Raw genomic sequence first — 18570 nt, forward strand, 5'->3', positions numbered from 1 at the left:
TGTGGGATCTAATGTCTCCTTGTGTGCAGACACATACATGTGGACATTTAATATACCCATATACATTTAATAAAAAATCTTTAGCTGGATGTGGTGGCACACCCCTTTTAATCCCAGCACCTGGGGGGGGGGGCAAAGGCAGGCGAATCTCTTAGTTTGAGGACAGCCAGGGCTACACAGTGAGACCCTGTCACAAGCCCTCCTCTCCCCCCCAAAATTGCTAGAGGAGTAGAGAAGACAAAATGAGGGACAAGAAGCTATACAAACTTTTTTTTGTAAGGTAACAAAACAAAACAAAAAACAAAACCACAACTGCTTCAAGTTATATACCTCCTCAGTGCTTACTTGTGAGCATTTTGCTCCCAACCCTGGCCAGGTTGGTTCAGCTATGTAATATAATAATAAAAGTTTATATAATTCTGAAAAATACCAGAAAAACGGCCAACTATTATCTGTTGAGTGCCTGCTATATGCTGTGTACTAAGCACTTGCATGTACACTTTTAAAGCTCTTTAGACAAATTTTATAATATAGGCATTTATATATCAACATTTCACAAAGGAACTGAAGCTTAAAAATAAAGTAACATGTCCAAGATGACAAGGGGAAAACACAAATTTAAGCCTTGTTTAAGTTTTCATAGTATAGCCTCTCAGAGTCAAGATCAGAGCAAGAGTAGCAATGGATTAAAAGAATTTCTTTGAAAAAAAAAAACTAATTGAAGTTAGGATGATTGTGGTGAAATGTATACTAGGTCAAGATATGCTATGATTGTAATGTTTCATCTCCTTTATTTATTTATTTTTTTAAGAAACAGGATCTCACTATGTTTCTAAGGCTGTCTTTGAAATCCTTGGTTCTTGAAATCCTCCTTAAAAGCTGAGGCTGTAGACATGAGTTAACATGTGTAACGAGTACGGTTTTTCCGCCCTGCCGCCGCTGGTCTGGTCCCGCCGCCACGCCGCCAGGCCGCCAGCCCGCCAGCCCCAAATAATACACAGAGACTCTGTATTTGGTACAATACTGTTGGCCCGGTTACTTGTTTCTTATGGGCTAGCTCTGCCTTTAATTATTAACCCATTTCTGCTGGTCTATGTATTTCTCTTACTGGGGAGCCGGCTGCCTACTGCTTTCTCCAGACTCTCCATCTTGACTCCTCCTTACTACTTCCTATTTCCTCCTTGTCTCCTAGTCCCTCCTATCTTCCTTTCCTATTGGCCAACAGTGCTTTATTATTAACCAGTATGAGAAACATATACAGAATGACATCTCCCATCATCTCCCTCTTTTCTGTCTAAATAAAAACAAGGGTTTTAACCTTAACATAGCAAAATATATCACATAACAGTTATCCAATAAGAATCACAGTTAACAATATTTAGTCCATTAACATTTAGCAAGATTAAAAGAAACTATTATATCATCTATCCTATATTTGTGAGTCCAAAGTCCTATATGTAACTTATCTGTAAGCCTAACTAAGGAAAACTATAACCATAACTATCTGTCTTCAACTCCTTCAAAGACCACAGAAGGATAATATATAAACTCTAGAAATGAAAGAGACATCTTGCCTTTGTCAGTCACCTGAAGTTCTTCTATAATCTTCCATCTTCAGCCCATAGGCCATAGTGTGTCTGGCAGACTCTTCAGCAAAGCAGGAAACTTTAAACTGTCTTGTATTGGCAGTTTGTTAGTCACTTTCCTCTGTGTCCTGCAGACTGTCTGGCAGACTCTTCCATGAAGCAGGAACTCTATAGCAATGTCCATCTTGAATCAGCAATCACTTTTCTATGGGTCCTGCATGTCCAGTTTATATAGCACAAAGTCAAACAGTCCAGACAAGAGCAGTATTTTGTCCAAATGGCTAGTCTTGCCATATTGGAAGCAAACTCCATAACGAGTTTCTTCATTGTCCATCTTCCTTTCTGGTGCAGGTGGTATTACCAAGAGCAATTATGTCTCACTGTCATGAAAACCCTAAACCATTTTAAATGCCATATTCTGTAGGTCTTTGAAAGGTTTGAAGAATTCCTATCTATCTCAAATACATCTCTGTGTATCTTGAAAAACCTAACTAACTTAACTCTAAACTTTGACTATCATAGATAATTATCTATTATCTGTACTACATTATACATTACATTTCTAAATGAGCTATATAAACACAATACCTAAACAAAAGAAATATAGATATCACAAAATTGGCCTTAAACTGTATCAATAAATGAAAATCCATTCCAAAACAAAGTATTCATATCTATACCCTAATTCCCTTTTTACCTTTAAAAAGAATTGGCTGTGATCATTAACCATTTATAACCAAATCCATTTAAATGAAAACAAACATTTATAAATATTTGGGAATTTGGGCGTTGTTCTTTCCAAACTACTTCCTGCTGATAGGGGGCGCTGTCATGGGGGATTCTAAGAAGATGCAGAAATCCTGGCTGTAGTCTGCAAGGCTGCCTTGTTTAAGCTGTTTTGAACGTTGTATCACCAGCAATTCTGTTTCAGGGGGTCTGGCTTGATCAAACCACATTAGTCTGGAAGGAATCCACAGCCTTTTATTTTCTGTGGAAACAAAAATAGAAATCCTTTTCCCCAGTAACTTGTCCTTAGACTTAAATTTTTGAGTCAAAGCATTTTTAAAATATATAAATTGAATTAATCCAGCAGCATTTCCTTTATCAGTTGTTGTTATTTTCTCAGCAGTCAAACAATGCAGAGACAACACAATAGCATACCGTAACCAGATTCTCTCTGAGCTTTTCATCTTTACGTGGCTTTATTATTACTCTGTTTATTTTACTTTTTTTATTTTTTGACATAGGGTTTCACTGTGTAACTCTTATCTGTCCTGGAATTTACTCTGCATACCAGGTTTACTTTGCAAATCACAGAGATCTGCTTGCCTCTGTCTCCTGAGTGCTGGGATTAAAGGCGTGTGCTACAACAAACATGTATCAGCTGTGTTTTCTAGAATTTACATGTTGAAACTTAATCATTAATGGAATGGTATTAAGAGGTAGGGGATCTTTAGGCAGCTTATTAAGGCAAAGCCTTCATGAATGAGATTTGCACCATTGTAAAACAGTTGCAAGCTTGCTTGTCTTTTGCATCATGTGAGTATTCGTTTTTAAGAAATAGGAACTCAGCCAGGCATGGTTGTGGTAGACACAGGCAGGTGGATCTTTGTAAGTTCAAGGCCAGCCTGATCTACAAAATGAGTTCCAACATGGCAAGGACTACACAGAGAAACCCTGTCTCATCCCTCTGCCCCCCAAAAAGAAATAGGACCTTGACAGATATAGTCTATTAATTCCTTTACCTTGCGCCTTCAGAACTATGAGAAACAAATTTCAGTTAAATATAAATTACCTGGCTTTTGTCCTTATTTTTTTGTGTTGTAATTAGGAGCCTGAACAAAGACAGGAGGAATTTTGGAAAAAATAGTAATATTGATTCTGAGGGGCATCTGAAAGAAAGGATCTAATTGTTGATAGTTACCACATAATTAGCTAAATAATACCTTAAAAATGTAAAGTATTTTTATATCAATTTTTGCTGGTAGCAGAAGATTGGAATGTCCAATTTTTGGCACTAGAAACAAAGTTGAAAAGCAGAGGAATAATACAACCTTCGTTACTCATTTCTTAAATTTTTTTATTGCAATTATTATGTGTGTTCACACATGTGTGAGCACTTGCCATGTGCATGCCACAGCACTGCTGGTCTGTATGTAAGAGGACAACTTGTGGGTGTTTTTCTCTTTGCATCATGTGTGATCAAACCTGAGTCATTAGGCTTGGTGGCAAGTACTTTTACTCAGAGGCATTTTGCCCACATTAAAGATTAGTGGAACATTTACTATTAACTCAGGACTAGGGATACATAGATAGTGGAGAAAAAAACATGATGTTTGACCTTAAGGGTTATTTGTCCCTTGTCTCAAGCTACTGTATCGAACAATGATTTTAAGTGAAATTTATGTAGAAAAACAACCTACATCTGGAATTTTCTAGATCTGGTGAACCCAAGACAAATCATTGTGCTGGTTCCTCAAGGATCTGACAAACTAAAGCCTAGCAGTCACAATTCTTTAATGAGGTTTATAGGTAGCTGTCCTCAAAGCACTCTGACCTGGGGGGTAGAGACTGGTACGAAGGCAACTTAAAATGCCTTAGCATTCTCTACTTAAAGCAGCAGCTTTCTTTACTTAGCATTGCCCAAGTGCTTTGCTTTGTTTGCCAAATTCCAAGATTTACAAATACTGATACTATTTCTCAGCTCATTGACTGTTTTTTAGAGGAAGTCCTAGAGTTCCTACTCTGCCATTTTTTTAAATCAATGTCACCCCACTATAAAGATTTTTCATAATGATAATCTCATTAGCCAGAAATAAAGAAATTAAGGACACAGTTCATTTATAGGTATAGGAGGATTTTTTAAAAGGAGAGATTATTTTTATTTGAATGAGTATAGATTTGAGTTGATTAAATATATAGATATCTAATGACAGAACTCTAGTGCTGACAGAGCAAGAGTTTAAATCTTTAAATAACTCTAAAAAAAAAATCTATATGTGGTTCTTTGAAGTAGAGAAGGCCAGCTGTGCCATCTTGGAAAAATACTTTCAACTAAGGACTTTGTAATTTATAAAGCAATTGCTTTGCCCTGTTCACTAATATAGCAACTATTGAGGACTGGAGATATAAGGAGGAAAATTCTAGTTTGGTGCTCTAAGGGAGCTGACTCTCATTAAGGAAATAAAAGTAAACAAGTACAAAGTACTGTTATAACAAGGTTTACAGGGGACCAAAGACATACAGGAATATATAAATAGGTAAGGGGGAGGAACAAGATTGTTCAGGGGCTGTCATGAGAAAATATGAAGAGCATTCCTGTGATCTTATTTGTCACATGAAAATATGAAAAGACTAAGGATGTAATAATTTGGTGTTAAGTATATAACACATACTTAGCAATTGCTTGTGGTGGTCTGAATGAGAATGGTCGCAAAAGGCTCATATGTTTGAATACTTGATCCCCATCTGGTGGAGCTCTTTGGGAAAGAGAGCATGTGTCACTGGTGGAGGGTTTTGAGGTTTCATAAGCTTGTGCCATTCCCAGTTATCTCTCTTTACATCATGGTCGGGTCTCAAAGATATGAGCTCAGCTATTGTTCCAGAGCCCAGCCCCCAGCCCCCAGCCCCCAGCCCCCAGCCCCCAGCCCCCAGCCCCCAGCCCCCATGGTGGTCATAGACTCTAACCCTCTGAAACTGTAAGCTGCAACTCTTTAATAAGTTGCTGTGGTCATGGTGCCTTATCACAGTAATAGGAAAGTAACACTGCTTTTGCTAAAAATGCACCGGCTCCTTGTGTCCACAAGATAAAACCTGGTATCTCTGCTTTCATTTTATATCTGCCTTTTTTTTTTTTTTTTAAAACTATGGGTGTACTTCTGTTCAACTCTGCATGTAAGCATGTTAATCAAGGAGTGTCTGTTCATTCCCTTTTAAGGTTTAAGACACAAAGATAAGAACTAAAAAGTTCTTTGGTGTTAACTTTTACAGTGTCCTATTCTGGATCTCTTAAAAGGTGACTGGAAGTCTTTAGCCATTGTTCTAAATCTACAGTCACCTTTTCTAAGAACAGCTAAGTCAAACAATCAATCCTCTCCTTAGTTAGTGAACTTTACCCCTCAGTAGCAGTAGTTAGTAATCACATGAGAACCAGGTGTCCTTTTTTTTTTTTTTTTTCTTTCTTTCTTTCTTTCTTTCCAGGCAATAAAGAGGCCCCATTGCAGATCCAGCACTGGAATAATAACCATCCAAGCTTCAGATTTGATCAGTCATTGTGTATACCTCTCATCCCTTACCCTGGTTAATTCTTAGTCAAACTTAAAACTTATGTCAGGTCTCTAGGCTGAGATGTATGTTGACTATCTTCCCAACATAGCCATTCTATTTGAAATTCTTTGAAATTCTTCCCTGCTTTTTCCATCATTTGTTTTCTGTTTGATATCTGAGGCTGCTGGTAGGTCCACTCTAATTTGTTGCATCCCACCCCCAGATTAGGCTTCTTGCTTGAAACTCCAGTTACAGTTGTAATCAAGCAGTTTTTATATCATGGTAGAGAGAGAGAAGAAGATTGTTAAGTACAAGTGTGGAGCTGACAAGATGACTCAGCATGTAAAAGCATTTGCTGCTGAGCCTGATGACCTAAATTTGATCCTCTGAACTCACACAGAGTGAGAAAACCTAATCCTGGAAGTTTCCCTCTGAACTCCATATATGCTTTGTGTTGTATGTGCAGCACTGGCTCTCCAAAACAGATTGATTATGAGTGTGTATTTTTAAAGGAGGAGGGGGTGCAAGCAAGATTTGAAGAAGTTGAAAAATAGATAATTTTAAAAGAATGGTACAATTTTAAAAGAATAGCACAAGCTATTTTGAGCCTGAGTGCAGTCTCTGAAACTTGCACAAAAAGTTGTTTCTGAGTGTGCAAGCTAGTGTAAGTAATATATATGGAGAAATAAATGTAAAAAATACTAAAAGAATAGCAAAGTAAATTAGCTTTATTTTGGTATTAAAGAGAGTTGAGTGTTTTTAGATAATTGATGTCTTTATAAGACAAAAACAAGGGTAGTGTGGAGTCTCTGAAGAGAAAAGATGGTTATTAAGAACCCTGAAGGATCAGAATTTGGGGCCTTGGCTGAACAAAGAGTGAGAATAATAATAAGGTTGCTTTTTGTTTTTAAGAATGTAGAAAGAATCCAGGCTGTGGTGGCACACACCTTTAATCCCAGCATTCTGGAGGCAGGTGGATATCTGAGTTTCAGGCCAGCCTGATCTGTAGAGCAATTTCTAGGATGTACACAAAGAAACCCTGTCTCTAAAAAGTTTGATTAGTTTTGCGTAGTTTTTCAAAGTAAAAAGCAAGATATCAAATAATATGCTGAGAAATGAGCAGCCCTAAAAATGCCCGATTGCTTGAGGTATGCAATTCTTCTGATAGGTGATTGATAGGTTCATTTTCTTAGTTCTTTTAGTAAAAATACATTAAATATTCCCTATGTACTAAGTACCCTTCCAGCTCCTTGGGATTTTATCAGTGAGCAAAGTGAGCAATCCCTGCCTTTTGGGAGGCTTTATGTGAATTGTGATGGAGGGAAACAAATGAGTAAATAATATTTTAAACATAACATAGAATGATCTGGTTTTGGAAACTAAGAAATTATCAAATGAGATTATCCAAATACAATTTCATATTGTATATCAGGTACTAATTTAAATAATTTTTTTCATTTTATACAGCTGTTTACAAAATCTAGGTTAATAAACTAAGATGTCAAGTGTGGGATTACTGTGTGGGTATTTGTGTTCTTAAATGTAGCTATGAGAGAAATAAACTATATTAATACTTATATTAAACTTATTAAACTTCAACATGACAATTTTATTTATTTATTTTTTCCTATAATTCACACCATCAGAGAAACTAGGATACAAGGTGTATTCTTTTTTTTTTTTTTATAACCATTTAAATGAAAACAAACATTTATAGACAATATTTGGGAATTTGGACGTCGTTTTTTTCCAAACTACTTCCTAACATGACAGTTTTATTATTATGTAGTTATTTAATGGGTTTGGTAGAAGAAAGAGGAGATAAACTATCCCATGACTGAAGTTAAGTTCATTTGATTTGGCTTTGAAAAAAGGAAAAAGAACTTGTATTTTATTTCTCAAAAGATGATTACATCATGTCAGTTTATTTCTACATCTAGGGGCTTGGGCTGAGAGTACTGAGTTGAAGCTGTAGTCTTACTACTTTCTCTTTATTTAAACAGGCATTGGAAAAGTGAAAAGAAAACCTAGTGTTCCAGATACTGCATCTCCTGCTGATGACAGCTTTGTTGATCCAGGGGAACGTCTCTATGACCTCAACATGCCTGCTTTTGTGAAATTTAACTACATGGCTGAGAGAGAGGATGAATTGTCATTGATAAAGGGGACAAAGGTGATCGTCATGGAGAAATGCAGTGATGGGTGGTGGCGTGGCAGCTACAATGGACAAATTGGATGGTTTCCTTCAAACTATGTGACTGAAGAAGGTGACAGTCCTTTGGGTGACCATGTAGGTTCTCTGTCAGAGAAATTAGCAGCAGTTGTCAGTAACCTAAATACAGGTCAAGTACTGCATGTGGTACAGGCTCTTTACCCGTTCAGCTCATCCAATGACGAAGAACTCAATTTTGAGAAAGGTGATGTAATGGATGTTATTGAAAAGCCGGAAAATGACCCAGAGTGGTGGAAATGCAGGAAAATCAATGGCATGGTTGGCCTGGTACCAAAAAACTATGTTACCATTATGCAGAATAATCCATTAAGCTCAGGTTTGGAACCATCGCCTCCACAGTGTGATTACATTAGGCCTTCACTCACTGGAAAGTTTGCTGGCAATCCTTGGTATTATGGCAAAGTCACCAGACACCAGGCAGAAATGGCATTAAATGAAAGGGGACATGAAGGAGACTTCCTCATTCGTGATAGTGAATCTTCGGTAAGTTGGTTTTCAAAGGTAAATGGAAACAGAGTCCCAAGTATTTAAAAATAAGATTGGAGAGAGTGATTAAGTGGCTTCCTTAAACCCAAGTTGTAAGCCAGGATGTGATCATAGTGTTCTTTCCAGTGTACCAGTTTTGAATACGCTAGCTAGCTGGATCAGTGAATCTGTTGTATTAATTAATGGGCTTTCTTGATTGTATTGATTTTGCATTTTTGCAATATTTTCTGTCCTATTAAACTGAAAAATGGGGGAAAGCTGAGCATTGGTTTCTTCCTTGAGAATAGAATAATGCAAGTTAAACTTCTACTAGGTGTAAAGTATAAGAATGCAATCATTGTAGTCCTTACAGGAATTCTCTTAACTATAAAAAAATAATTATGTGTCTTCATAAATTAGTTGTTTGATTAAAATTCTTTCTTCCCCCCCTCCCCCCCCCCCAGTGGCTCACTATGTAGCCCTAGCTGCCCTGGAACTCGCTGTGTAGATCAGGCTAGTCTTGAACTCAGAAATCCACCTGCTTCTGCCCTTGCCAGTGCAGGGAATAAAGGTGTGTGACACTGTACCTGACTATATAGGCTTTTTATTCACCTCAACAGCCTTTTTTTTTTTTTTTAGATTTTTAAGACAGGGTTTCACTGTATAGCCCTGGCTATTCTGGAACTTGATCTGTAGACCTTGTTGGCCTGGAACTCAGATCTGCCTGCCTCTGCCTCTCAAGTGCTGAGATTAAAGGCATGTGCTGCCACTGCCTGGCCTTAACAACCTATATGACATCATTTGAAATGTATTTTCAATAAAAGGTAAATTATGTTACAGTATTAGCTAGACTATTAAAACATACAAATTGAAAAATGGCATAGCTATTAGAGATTAGGACCACAGTCCTTTCTCAAAGGACCCAGTTTTATTCCCAGTGACCACATGGCAACTCAAACCTCCACAGGCACTGCTCATATGTGATCTACAGGTGCACATGCAGACAAAACACCCATATTCATAAATAAAATGCAAAAAAGGACGAAGACCAGTCCACATGGATTCTATTCCTGCAAAGCAACAATCACAGAAGAGTAGTATGTCTTCTTTAGTCTGGCCACATCCTCTTCCTTCTGTCTTACTTACATTTTTTTTTTTTTTTTTTCTGGCCCTTGAGGAATTTGTGTTTGTCACCGTTAATTTTAAAGTTTAGTTGAATTCTTATTTGTCCCTTACTTTTGAAAATTCAAAGTAGTGTGTTTAAGTCAGGTACTGTCCAGCTCTGAATTGAAAGGGGATGGAGTGAAAGTCTGGAATTGTCTCATTTTTTTTCCCCTTCTCCTAATAGATTTTCTGTGGGCACTGTGAGTGTTAGGAGACTCTAGAATCCTGTCTGAATTCTGTCTAACCAGATATGCTATCCTAGAGATCGTAGGCATGCTCTTTGAGCCTAATTTTCCTCATTTATAAAAAAGGGTTTCTTTTGAAGAATAAAGATTATGTAAATAATTTAGCATAGTGTCTTAGTTAATGTTCAGGTTTTAGCAGTTGTGTTTTATTTTTAATTCTGATACATGGCTTTCACAATGTTTACTCCCCCCCCCCTCTCTTTTAGCCAAATGATTTCTCAGTATCACTAAAAGCTCAAGGGAAAAACAAGCATTTTAAAGTCCAACTAAAAGAGACTGTTTACTGCATTGGGCAGCGAAAATTCAGCACCATGGAAGAACTTGTAGAACATTACAAAAAGGCACCCATCTTTACAAGTGAACAAGGAGAAAAACTGTACCTCGTCAAACATTTGTCTTGATACTCATCAGCAGTGACTGCTGCACAGCTTTAACTCGTCATGTAATTGAAGACTGAGCGCGTTGGGCCAATTGTACTTGCTTGGAAAGTGCTGGTTCTAACGAGTATTTTTGTTATAACTCAACCCATACATTTATCTACATATGCAGTGCAGCTATATTCAAGAGTTCTTTATTCTTAGTCTTACTGTCTTTGCTATTTTTCTCTTCCCATCTAACAATTAAGGTTTTGTATTCTGAAAAAGAATAATTTGGTTCAAAAATCTTTATGTGGAAGAATTCTTTTATTGATGTTTCTTTATTTCCTTGTAAAGACATCCTGTTCTCCCATAGTTCTTCTTCACATAAAATTATATCTATATGGCATATGCTAAAGTACATTTCTTGTAAAGTGTTAATCTTTTCTGTGACTAAATAGCAATAATAAACAGGAAACCTAGAAATGATTTCCAGATAGTGTATCTGTCACAAGCCATTGTAAATACAAAATATGTTGTTTGTGCCTTCATTTTAAAATTCATTCATTGTATTCGAAAGGCCCAGGATACAGGTTGGAAAACAATTTATGGCTATTTAAACAAAAATGTCAAGGATTAAAGGAGTGTCTTTTCCTCACTTGGTTGTTCAAGGGAACAAAGTAGTCCCTGACAGCTGTTGAAATGAAATGGATGTTTCCAGTGTTCTATGACCATAGTGTGTTGTATTAGATAATGCCATATTTATGCCACTGTGAAGTAAGTCATGGCCTAGTTTGGGGGAGACAGTAGACAGTGAGATGTGGTCCCCCCCCCCCCCCAAATGTCAGTAACTCTACATGGCAGTAATTTAAAGTTTTCTCCTTTCAGCATCCTACCCTCTCCTAATATCTGATCAGATTTACTGGAAAACTGTGTTTTGACACTGTTACATATTGAACCCAAGGTTTCACACATGATAAGTGGGAGCTCTGATGCTGAGTAATGCCCCTAGTTTCTTTAACTGGAACAGTTAAATGATATGCTGTAGGGAAATGTGCTATAGTTAGGTAAACTGTACTTAATTTTTTTTATTTTCCATCTAGTACTTTGTGTGTGTGAATGAGAGACTAAAGTATTCAATCTTCTGTTGGTCACATTTTTCCTTGTCATTCTGTAAATTTAAATTTAAGCAAAGTAACAAAAGCCCCTATTGCCATGTAAGCACAAGAGCATCACTGTTCTTTGCAGTTTTAGACACTAATGTACAAAAATTATAGCTGGTAAAAATTAATTTCACTTTTTTCTTCATTGTAGTAGTTAAATTTTTTTAATTTAAATCTTAAAATCACTTAGAGGCCGATGTTGCCACTGGGTGGCATCCCTGGCCTTTCCCACTAACTAGAAGTCAACAAATATATGTATGAATTACCATCTTTATAATACCTGCTTTCAAAGCTTTTTAATTTACGTTTGTCTTTGATTTCTCTTTTGTTTAAGGTAAATGGTAGTAAATTAGCTTGATGTAAATAAATGTTGTATATGCTTACCTTTGGGACTTTAAAATACTGTGAATGCTAAGAAAAACAGTTTAAAAGTGGTTTGCCGAATGAGTAGGTAGTAAACATTCTTAATAGTTGACACTTGATTTTTGCTTTCTCTTTGTGTGTTCCCTTCCCCCCATGAAGCAAAATGGGACTTTATAAAAAGCAGCAGTTAGAACTTTATCATGGAACTCTGTTTCTGGAAACCCTCAACTCCACAGCTGATACTTTGTGGGCAGCATTGGAGGAGTGCTGAGGTGGAGTGCATGCATCCTGTGGTAGAGGGGTGCTGAGGTTTAGTGCATGCATCCTGTTGTAGAGTGCTGAGGTGGAGTACATGCATCCTGTTGTAGAGTGCTGAGGTGGAGTGCATGCATCCTGTTGTAGAGTGCTGAGGTGGAGTGCATGCATCCTGTTGTAGAGGAGTGCTGAGGTGGAGTGCATGCATCCTGTGGAAGGAGTGCTGAGGTGGAGTGCATGCATCCTGTGGTAGAGTGCTGAGGTGGAGTGCATGCATCCTGTTGTAGAGTGCTGAGGTGGAGTGCATGCATCCTGTTGTAGAGTGCTGAGGTGGAGTGCATGCATGCATCCTGTGGTAGAGGAGTGCTGAGGTGGAGTGCATGCATCCTGTTGTAGAGTGCTGAGGTGGAGTGCATGCATGCATCCTGTTGTAGAGTGCTGAGGTGGAGTGCATGCATGCATCCTGTTGTAGAGTGCTGAGGTGGAGTGCATGCATCCTGTGGTAGAGGAGTGCTGAGGTGGAGTGCATGCATCCTGTTGTGGAAGGAGTGCTGAGGTGGAGTGCATGCATCCTGTTGTAGAGGAATGCTGAGGTGGAGTGCATGCATCCTGTTGTGGAAGGAGTGCTGAGGTGGAGTGCATGCATCCTGTGGAAGGAGTGCTGAGGTGGAGTGCATGCATCCTGTTGTGGAAGGAGTGCTGAGGTGGAGTGCATGCATCCTGTTGTACCTAGAGTTCCTAGGAAATGGAGGTGCTTCAGTAATTGTGCATTCTAACTGTGAAACAAAACCTAACTCTCACTGTTTTACTTTGTACTTCAATGTTTGATCAATTTTAAAAGTGTCTTAAACCATCTCTTCAATATTGTAAACATGAGTTTTACTTGAAGCAATTTTCTTAGAATCAGAACATCCTTAGAAAAAGATAGTGACAAATTTCTATTAGAAACAGCCCCAATCTAGTGTCGTGTCTTGACACTGCTCTCTGTGTGCTAGTTTTAGACTAGGAGATAGGGCCTGGGGAAAGCACTATTACAGAAGTTTCATCTCTATATGAAGAGCTGATTAGTTCCCCAAATTTAAATATTATAGGTCATACCTATAATTACCACCCGGCTCATGTGTACAGAAATTTCTCTAAAGTCTTGGAAGAGGTGCTTGGTTTTGTTGTGTTCTTAAACAACTTTATGTGTGTGTGAAAGCTTAGCCACAAAAGAAAAGCTATAAATGTTATATCTTCTTGGTCATAAATCTTAGGGTTGAGTTGATTATTTTCATAATGTGTATATTGCATATAGTCAGTATTCATGTTAACACATGCACCCAAGACTATTAAAACTGTTTCACAAATATATCACTAAGTAAAATAGAAAATACCCTCATCTAGTTGTACAAGCCTATAATTCTGGCTGCTCAAGAGACAGGAGGATTGTGAATTTAAGGCCTGCCTGAGTAATATATCAAGACAAGTAGAGTTGGGACTGTAGTTCTGTGGTAGAGCATGCATGATCCCTGGATGCTGTCCCCACTACCACCAAACAAAAAAAAGGAATTCTGGCATAGTGCCAGAATAAAAGGGCCTAGCAAGGAGCTTAGATCATTGGGACATGCTTGTAAATACATTGCTTGTAAGTTGTGTTCAGCTCTAATGCTCTCCCATGTAATCTAGAGGTTGCAAAAATAATGGTCTATCTGGTAATTAGGAAAAAGTGTTGTCTCCTGATGTACCCCGTTATTTACTTGTCAAAAAGTATAGAATTTTACCTGCTGCTGGTGCCATTTGTGGTGTAGCCAAATAGAGAAGTATTGTTCAACTTGTATAGTATTCAACTTGACAGTACTTAAAAACAGGAGATTTCAGATAGCATTGTCATTTATGGTTTCCTTTAAAAATAAGCTGACAATATTAGTTGAATTCCTGAGTTAATAATCAGCTGGAACCTGGTGTGATTGGTCCCATAGTGCACATGGTGAAAGACATTCAAACAGAATAATAAAGTCTCTTCCAACTCTTGCCCCATAATATATAGCCAAATTATTATTTCTCCCTATTTTTCCTGTTGCTTGGAGAGTTTTTGGCTTTGAATATGAAATGGGCCATTTTTCAGAAACTCTTCCCATGGCCCAATCAATGAGTTAGGAATGTAGCATTAGAGCTCTTATTTTTTCATTCTAATACTTTATTACAAGAAAAGAAGCCTTGCTCTCTTAACGGTGTTCAAGTCTTTACAACTGTGGTCACTTCTTCAATTTTGTTCAACATAAGATTTTTCTGAATCACATCCAGGGGGTTGAAAAAACAAATTTCTGATTCTGTTGCAAGGTAATTAGATATGAGGTAGATATGCTTGTTCTGGGGGTGTTCAGCAAGTTTATGTGACTCAGCTCTGTTATGTTCTAAACACTACAGACAGCAAAACAAGCAGCACACTCTTCACACTCTAGTTTCTTGCTGTTACATGTGCATTTCTAGTTTACTTAGAGGAGGAATCTCTTGATCTGAAAGTGCATGTGGTTTGCTGAGACTTGTCGAATAAAATAGGAAATTAACTATGCTTGCTGAGCTAAAGAGTTTCGATTACCATTGGCTATATATACAGAAGAGTTTTAAACCAAATTAAGAATGGTTTTCTGGCCAGAACACTTAGGTTGTATTAATTTCGGAACTGGTTTGATGCCTTCAGTAGCTTAGCAGGGACAAGCTGGCTGATGTGTTTATTTTTGTAATGCTGAACAATAGAACAGCTGCCTCATGCATGCTGGGAAAGTATTCAACCAACTGTGATTGTAAATGTTTCCACTAAGATTACATAAGCTTACAGCATAGGGGAAGCTAGTCTCACTGTTACAAGTTTTATTACTACAAAGGTTTTCTCCTGTTGTTCCTCATTGACAACTTAAACAGGAAAACAAAACATAACATTTTGGAATAATTATCTAATATTTAGGAAAAAAAAGATTGTTTTAAACCATCTTTTGGGTTCAGATATATCTTAATGAACCTGCAGTTACCTGTTTTTGGAAAATTGTTGAGAGAAAACGATGGATTCCAGAAAGAGGTTAAGTGTTGTCTAAACATAGGCTAAACACAGGAATAATTGGGATAGTTTTGAACACTTACAGAAGAAATCAGGAACTCCTGAGTAAGCATGGTTTCTCTAGAGCAAATGGTGTCAAAACAAGTGTTCTATGCTTTCTAAACTATAGATAAAGGGAATATTACAGAGAACAGATACTGATTTCGTTGAGGCATAATCACTTAGTTTCAAGATAAAAATTTTGGACTGTTGATATAGTTGATCCTACATGTCCTTCAAAGCCATGTGTTAAATTCTTGGTTCCCATCTGGAGCACTTTCTCAGAAGGTGGTGAAACCTTCAGAAAATGCCCCCCTCCTTCTGTTTCTCATCTTACTCTAAAACAATCATACCTTTTAAGTTGAATCTTCTGTTGCCCAAGCATGGGACTGCTTTCACCCTACATTACAATGAGGAAAAAAAAAAAAAAAAGGTTTTGCATTCTGGTGATGCAATACTTAAATGGAGAGAGGTGTTGTGCATTGAATGACAAGTGGATGAAGTTGTATCACATAGTTGTGGATGTTAATAGGTGGGATGTCTGATATAATTGGCTTAGATGTTGTGGGCTCCACTTAGAGCAAACCAATGATTGAAAGACAAGCCAAAATCATTAGCATATCATGTAGATACTCGCTTTACAAAGCATGTTTCTGTTTTCCAGAATTTATACTGGTATTTGTTTTATTCAGATATGGAACTTTTAACTTGTAGGGCTGTTCAGAATAAAACCTGATTCTCTGTCTTAATAGGAGCTATTGGGTAGTGTTACATAGAAACCAGCTATAACTACATGAAGATGACTGTTACAGGCTCAAAGGTTTTAACCCGTTAGTTCCAAGAGATTTCTTGAAGACCTTCAGTAGATTTAAATGACTATGTTCAAAGGGAGTTGTGTTTTTGATTTTTAATGTGTTGGGGGTATTTTGCCTGCATAGTGCTCTTGGAAAGAGGCCCAGGGCATTAGATTCTGGGAGGACTGGACTTTGGCTAGAAGTTGAACCCAGATCCTCTCTGAAAGAACAGCTGGTGCTGTTAACTGCTGAACCATTTCTCCAGCCTCTCAGCAGAAGTTTAAGTCGGACAAGAGCTTAGAAAACTGGAGTTTGGCAATTTCAGCTGGAAGAGAGTTGGTGGAAACAAGAGAGTCTAATGAATTCCACTGTTTTAAATTATCTGTGTGGATTCCAGGAAAAAGAAATGAGAGCTAAATGTCATGTGCACACAGGCATAAATATATGGGAATCTGTGCAAGCAGGGTAAGTGAAGATTATAAGAACAGAGTAAAGTAATTGACCATTTGGCCTGTTCCTGGATTCTTTCAGACTGATGAGTGAATCTTGGATTAGGGATGAAAAGAAAGTCATCAAATTTTTCTTTTTACCTCAGTTCTCTATACCTTTACATAAAGTTCTTATTTTTCCTAACAAAATTACATCCCAAAGATTTAGGTAGCAAATAGGGAGAAATGCTATTTTTAGACTACTCGCTTATTCATCCATTCAACTTTCATCTTCAGGCCTGAATGATTGATCCTCCAATTCTTTAGAAAATCCCATGAATTCTGACAAAATGTCTGGGGATGTCGCCTAGTTATTAGAGTAGTTGTGCCTAATATTCACAACCCTCTGGGTTTGATTTCCAGTTCATATAAACCATGCATGTTGATGTACACCAATCCTAGAACTTGTGGTTGGAGGTAAGAGGATCAGGAAGTTAAAGGTTATCTATAAATTGGCCACATAGTGAATTCAAGGCCAGTTTTGGCTCCTGGAGACCTTGGTTCAACAAAAAACAAACCTGCAAGCAAATGGATAAAGGATAATTTGGTTTGGGCGTGTTGTGTAGACAAGAAATCCCAACTTGTTGAAGAGATAGTATAGGAAGAGAATTGACAAAGCAGAAGAGAAGCAAGCCAGAGCAGAGTCAGGAGTGTCAAGTGATGGAGTTGAGCAAATGAGGCATAGCCATCTAGCAGCCCTCACCTAATCTAATGGCTCAGGCAGAGGCAAAGCATCTGAGTTTCTAATTGGGTGTTGACCCAGGGTTGACACTCACTGTAACTGGGCTGGGTTGTCTTGGTATATAGATTCATGCTAGGCAGAACTAACCATTTTAAGACCCCATGACTCAGTGGCAGACTGGCCCACAGCTCAGCTGTGTGAGGTTTACTCTCGATTGCTTTTGTTTGTTTGTTTGCTTACTTTTCTTGTATCCTGATTTAGTATGTATTCTCAGTTTCTCAAACGTTCCATCTTTGGGCTTTGCTCAGGTTGTTCTATCTGGACTGCTGAATCATGAACTCATCTAACCCCTTCTGTTCAAACTAGATGGGTATATTCTTGGAATTCCATTCTGAGGCCCGTTTCCTGCTTATTCTCTAAACCTTTGTTAATTTCATGAGTCACACCCCTTTTAGTGTTAACTGGGAAGCAGTTGAGGTAAGTGAAAAGAAGTTGGAGTTGGGCATATTTCTGGTGGATTTCCTATCCCCATTCTTGATTCCCACAACTATTTTGCAATGTATTACTGTATTTTCTTTGTAAATGAAAAAGAAATGTAAGGTTGATGGAGTTGTTTTCTTCCTCTTTGTATAAAATGGTCATTACTTTTTCCATTTATTCTTCAACCCACAATGATCTAGGTTCTTATCCAAGGCTTCCACAGGAACTCCTCTTGCTGGGATTACAATGACTTTCCACTTGTTACATCCAGAGAACATTTTTCAATGATGAGCTCACTGGACTCTTCCTCAGCAATCACATCATGCCTCATTGTTTTTAGAACCACTTCTCTGAGCTACCACTCCCACCCCTGTCTTCCTAGTTTATGTCCTTGCTCTGGTCTGTATGTATGTCTGCACATCCTCTTTAGTGGACATGTTCTGTTTGCACAAGCTCACCCACTACCCATAAAACCCCATAGGCAGGGGATTGTGACTGCTCACGTAAGTGCTTCAAATCCTTCAAAGTGTATGAGTCTGAGCACATGCGGCCTCTTTCTGCAGACCTCTGACCCTGCCTGCCCTGACCCCGCCCTACTCTGTTCCTTTCTATTCTTTCTTTTGAGGTCTTGCTTTCCACCCAGTTACCCAAACCAGAACAGGAAAGTCTTGTTTGGCATCCCGGCCTTTCCCAATCTGTACAACATGTAGGAGCTGCTATCCTAAGTCCTGCATCTTGAGGTTTTGTTTCTTCCCACAGACATGGGGAACCTAGTGTAGACTGACAGTATCTCTCACCCTGATGCCTGCCAGAACCCCCTCTAGTCTGTCCCTTTGCTTTCTCAGGAACCTTTAAGTCTGAAATGCAGAGAATGCCACCATCAGATCTGTTCTTGATACTGCTCTCAGAGGCCACTTAGAAAACCTTGAAAGCTCACCAGACTCTTGTTTCTAT

General features: G+C 38.1%; 1 protein-coding gene across 2 annotated transcripts in view; it reads left to right on the forward strand.

Moving 5' to 3' along the window:
- Positions 1-10866, forward strand: part of Nck1 (NCK adaptor protein 1) — a 51440-nt gene extending 40574 nt beyond the window's left edge. For both annotated transcript variants that reach the window (XM_051206345.1, XM_051206354.1), the window contains 2 exons: positions 7856-8568; positions 10166-10866. In XM_051206345.1, coding sequence (XP_051062302.1) covers positions 7856-8568; positions 10166-10360 — 908 coding nt within the window. In that variant the 3' untranslated portion in view covers positions 10361-10866. The remainder of the gene's footprint in view (positions 1-7855; positions 8569-10165) is intronic.
- Positions 10867-18570: the final 7704 nt, after the last annotated feature.

The sequence above is a fragment of the Phodopus roborovskii genome, unplaced genomic scaffold, assembly GCF_943737965.1.
Source record: "Phodopus roborovskii unplaced genomic scaffold, PHOROB, whole genome shotgun sequence".
Lineage (NCBI taxonomy): Eukaryota > Metazoa > Chordata > Mammalia > Rodentia > Cricetidae > Phodopus > Phodopus roborovskii.